This window comes from Colletotrichum costaricense, assembly GCF_030867565.1.
Source record: "Colletotrichum costaricense strain IMI 309622 chromosome Unknown Scaffold_9.1, whole genome shotgun sequence".
Lineage (NCBI taxonomy): Eukaryota > Fungi > Ascomycota > Sordariomycetes > Glomerellales > Glomerellaceae > Colletotrichum > Colletotrichum costaricense.
This window is the reverse complement of record NW_026848238.1, coordinates 1708978-1712324: the sequence shown is the minus strand read 5'-3', so window position 1 is coordinate 1712324 and position 3347 is coordinate 1708978. Positions and strand designations below refer to the sequence as shown.

The window sequence follows — 3347 nt, the reverse complement described above, 5'->3', positions numbered from 1 at the left end:
TCCGGCTCTCATTGTTACTTTACGGACGGGCACTTCCCGTGCTCCGAGACTTTGGGTTATAATCTAACCTTAAGCCTCTTGTCGGGTAGCTAGTGTCGACGTTATTCTCTGCAGCTGTTACCTACAGGACCCTTCACATTAAATCAACGCCACCGCCACACCTCTTGATGACCTGGGTACCCTTCACCCACGTCTCAACGCCTCACTACCTTATTGATACCCTGAGCTTGCTCCAACCCGGCACTGTTGTGGCCGTTGACAGCTACACTTCTCGGCTGAACGTGACGTGTTGACTTCGTGACTGCCCCATCTACTACCAGAATTTCGACTCTGCCCTGTCTGTTCTGTAATAAACAATAAGAACGAGGCACATGCTGGGCCCAGCTCTGGATGTGCCGCCCACGCCGAGCCCATGTCATTCTGGAACCCCCAGCGGAAGACACGGGTCACACGGCACACTGCGTCCTTTGTTCAAAGGCTCCGCGACTTGTTTCACTCACGTGCTTTCTGCCGCTTCTAGTGCTCGGCCCCTATCCGTACCTACACATGAGCCATCCCGTTATCCGTGATCTGCCATCTCCCGCGATGTGCCACCTCGAGCGAGATACGGGTGCCGTTGGGGCTGACAAGCCATCGCTAGATCGGTCTAGACCCTGACGATGCTCAGAACCCTCGTCACTTTAAGCATAATTTCGTGGTGTTGAATCTCCGGGCTGCATGGCTCATTAATTATGTTTGACAGGCGTGCTCATACCGTACCCATGATACCTATTGAGTTCCCGTTCTATATCGAGAGTGCTTGAAGTGAATGGGGGGCAGAGATGGGCGCATCCTGCCTGCAGGCCAGCTAAAGTTTTGATAGCATTGGCCAAGAGGATGGAGTCTCAGCTTATGAGCCATGAGCAATAGTTGAGTTGATCTATCTCTCAGACTAGTCGTTCAAAGTTTGCGGCCACCACAACGTAATAACAAACAGAAGCATTCGGAGGTCCCATGTTTTCCAAAAAGAAAAAAAAAGAAAAAAGAAAAGATTGACGTATTTACTCGGAGTGGATTGTCCACTTCATAACTGGTTATTGGCCAGGTACAAAGTTATGTCCATTGACATGAGATAACATACGATTTAGGCTTGTGAAGACGGAGCCATGAACGCCTCTAAAAGCCTGCCACTTTGCCTCGAATCGCGGTGCTCGTCCATATAGATTTACATACTTGCTGTAAGAAGTGAACCATACCAAGGCGCGATAAACGGTACATGGACATCAGATACAAGCTATTCGACGGATCATGCACGAACTATACACGTCCATCACATTGTGCCCGTCCCCATCAGTACCTGTGACCATCGTGTCGCGGGATGGTGAATCAAGGGCATGGGGCCCATGAATCAGACTTGGGCGGTAAATCCTGACTTCGGTTGCGAAGTTGAGTCTAATCGAGCATGCCAGGTGGCCATCTAACGCGCTACATTCGTGTGCTACAGCTTCCCCTTGGTAACCCTCTCCTCTCGAGTCTTCTGCGCACTGCTCAGCAAGGCATATAGTGTCTGCAAACGAGGCATCTCCACCCCGTGGGCTCTAGCAATCCTCACCGGATTGCCCAAAATCACTTCCAACTCCAACGGGCGTCCGGCCTCCCAGTCCAATAACATGCTGGGCCTTGCTCCCGTATTCCGCTCCGTGCTCTTGACGATACGATCCGGCTTCGCGAGGTCGTCGGGAAACTCTCGTCCCAGAATCTTGGGCACCGCCGCTCTGATCTCATTCATGATGCCCACAACATGCTCTCGAAGCTCTGAATCTGTGACCATGTCTGCGTTGCCTCTCCCGCCACTCAACACAGCACTCGGGTTGAACGCGGCATTGATGCAGAGTTTGTGCCATCTCACCGTCTGCAGCCCAATCTCGTCGTGAGGCTCTACGTCGCGGATACCGCCCCAGCTGGGACCCCACCACGTGCCGAGCTGCTCGACCGCCTTTGTGCCGCGTTGTCCAAGTTCAGAGTCACCCGTGCCGAGGCCGTTCGTATGCGGCCCAATACTGACCCTCGTCCATCGATTTTGTCGGATGACACCTGGTGAGGTCTGCTCGGCACTGACAATCGTCACGGCGCTCACGATGGGATTGTTGGGGAACCGCTGGCGAAATGGTTCCTCGACCCCGACGCCGTTCTGGATGAGAACAATGCTCGTGTTCTTCCCTACAAGAGGCGCGATCATGGCAGAATCATCGGAGCGATCTGGAAGCGCCTTAGTTGTCACGAAGACAAAGTCCCACTGCGTCTGGGAGGATGCTGCAGCGTCGACGGATGGAAAGGCGGCATGGGGATGAAAGATGTAGTCGCCAAATGTATGGGTTTGAAGTTTTACGCCCGACTCTTTCAGCGCCTTGTAATTAGATCTGGCAACAAGTGAGACGTGTATGTTTCGGTCGGGCTACGGCGTGAGTTAGCCTGGTTGGACGAGTGGCACGAGGGGACTGGCTTAATTACGTGGTGTAGTCGCGAAGCATAGAAGCACCCAACGGCGCCGGCTCCGATAAAGATGATATTCACAGCGCTGCAACGTGGTATTGAGTTCAGCCCTGTCATGAAATTGTCACCGTTTCGTGGATGTAGAAAGGGGCGTACCTTTCGCTGGAGTTGTTCTTCTCTGAACCCATCGTACTTTCTTCCGCCCCTGGTAGCAGTGGTTCAAAATCGGTCTTATTGATCGAATATGTACCAAAGCAAAGTTATTGATATTGGAATATGCTACTCGATGAGCTGTTCAGGGGAGTCTGCTGTCACCACTGATCTTGGCCGAGGTGTAGTTGAACGTGTTCCGAGGAGTTGCCGATTGGCACTGACGACGACATCGCCCCACTTCGCAATGTCGCCATTGGCTGTGCCGTGCCCGGCTTGGTAGGCCGGCTTCCTCACGAGCGACCTCGTCCTGGATAAGGTATGAATTTCCTTTGAAACCATATATTTTCTAATAATTGTCTTTAGTGTGATCTCGTAGGATCTAGATAGACTTACTCACATATGAAACGCTGTGATACAATGTCGATTATTGCACTGCCTTTACTTGTGTGGTTCGCAAGACCTTCATGGTACAGAACATAACAGGCATATCATCTTCCATCAACAAGTCGAACCGGCAACAAATTCAGGGCACAATACGAGAGAGAATATTGCTGACTACTTTTGATCCTTCGCCGGCGAGAAACCGTGACGACTCAATGTGCAAGTCATAGTGTCGAGATCTAGTGAGCGGCAGCGATGGTCTTTGGTCAAGTAAGCTGTTAGAATACAGGTTACCATGTTCGCAGCTACAGCGACGTCGGGAGAGGAAGAGTGACCAGCAC

The 3347-nt window shown here is 51.9% G+C and overlaps 1 protein-coding gene across 1 annotated transcript; it reads right to left on the bottom strand.

The window, feature by feature from the left end:
- Positions 1–1477: 1477 nt before the first annotated feature.
- Positions 1478–2660, bottom strand: CCOS01_09375 (uncharacterized protein; the record flags this gene model as incomplete). Its single annotated transcript, XM_060457534.1, has 3 exons — positions 1478–2434; positions 2491–2557; positions 2629–2660. The coding sequence occupies 3 exons, from the start codon at positions 2658–2660 to the stop codon at positions 1478–1480; spliced, it is 1056 nt and encodes a 351-aa protein (XP_060312234.1).
- Positions 2661–3347: the final 687 nt, after the last annotated feature.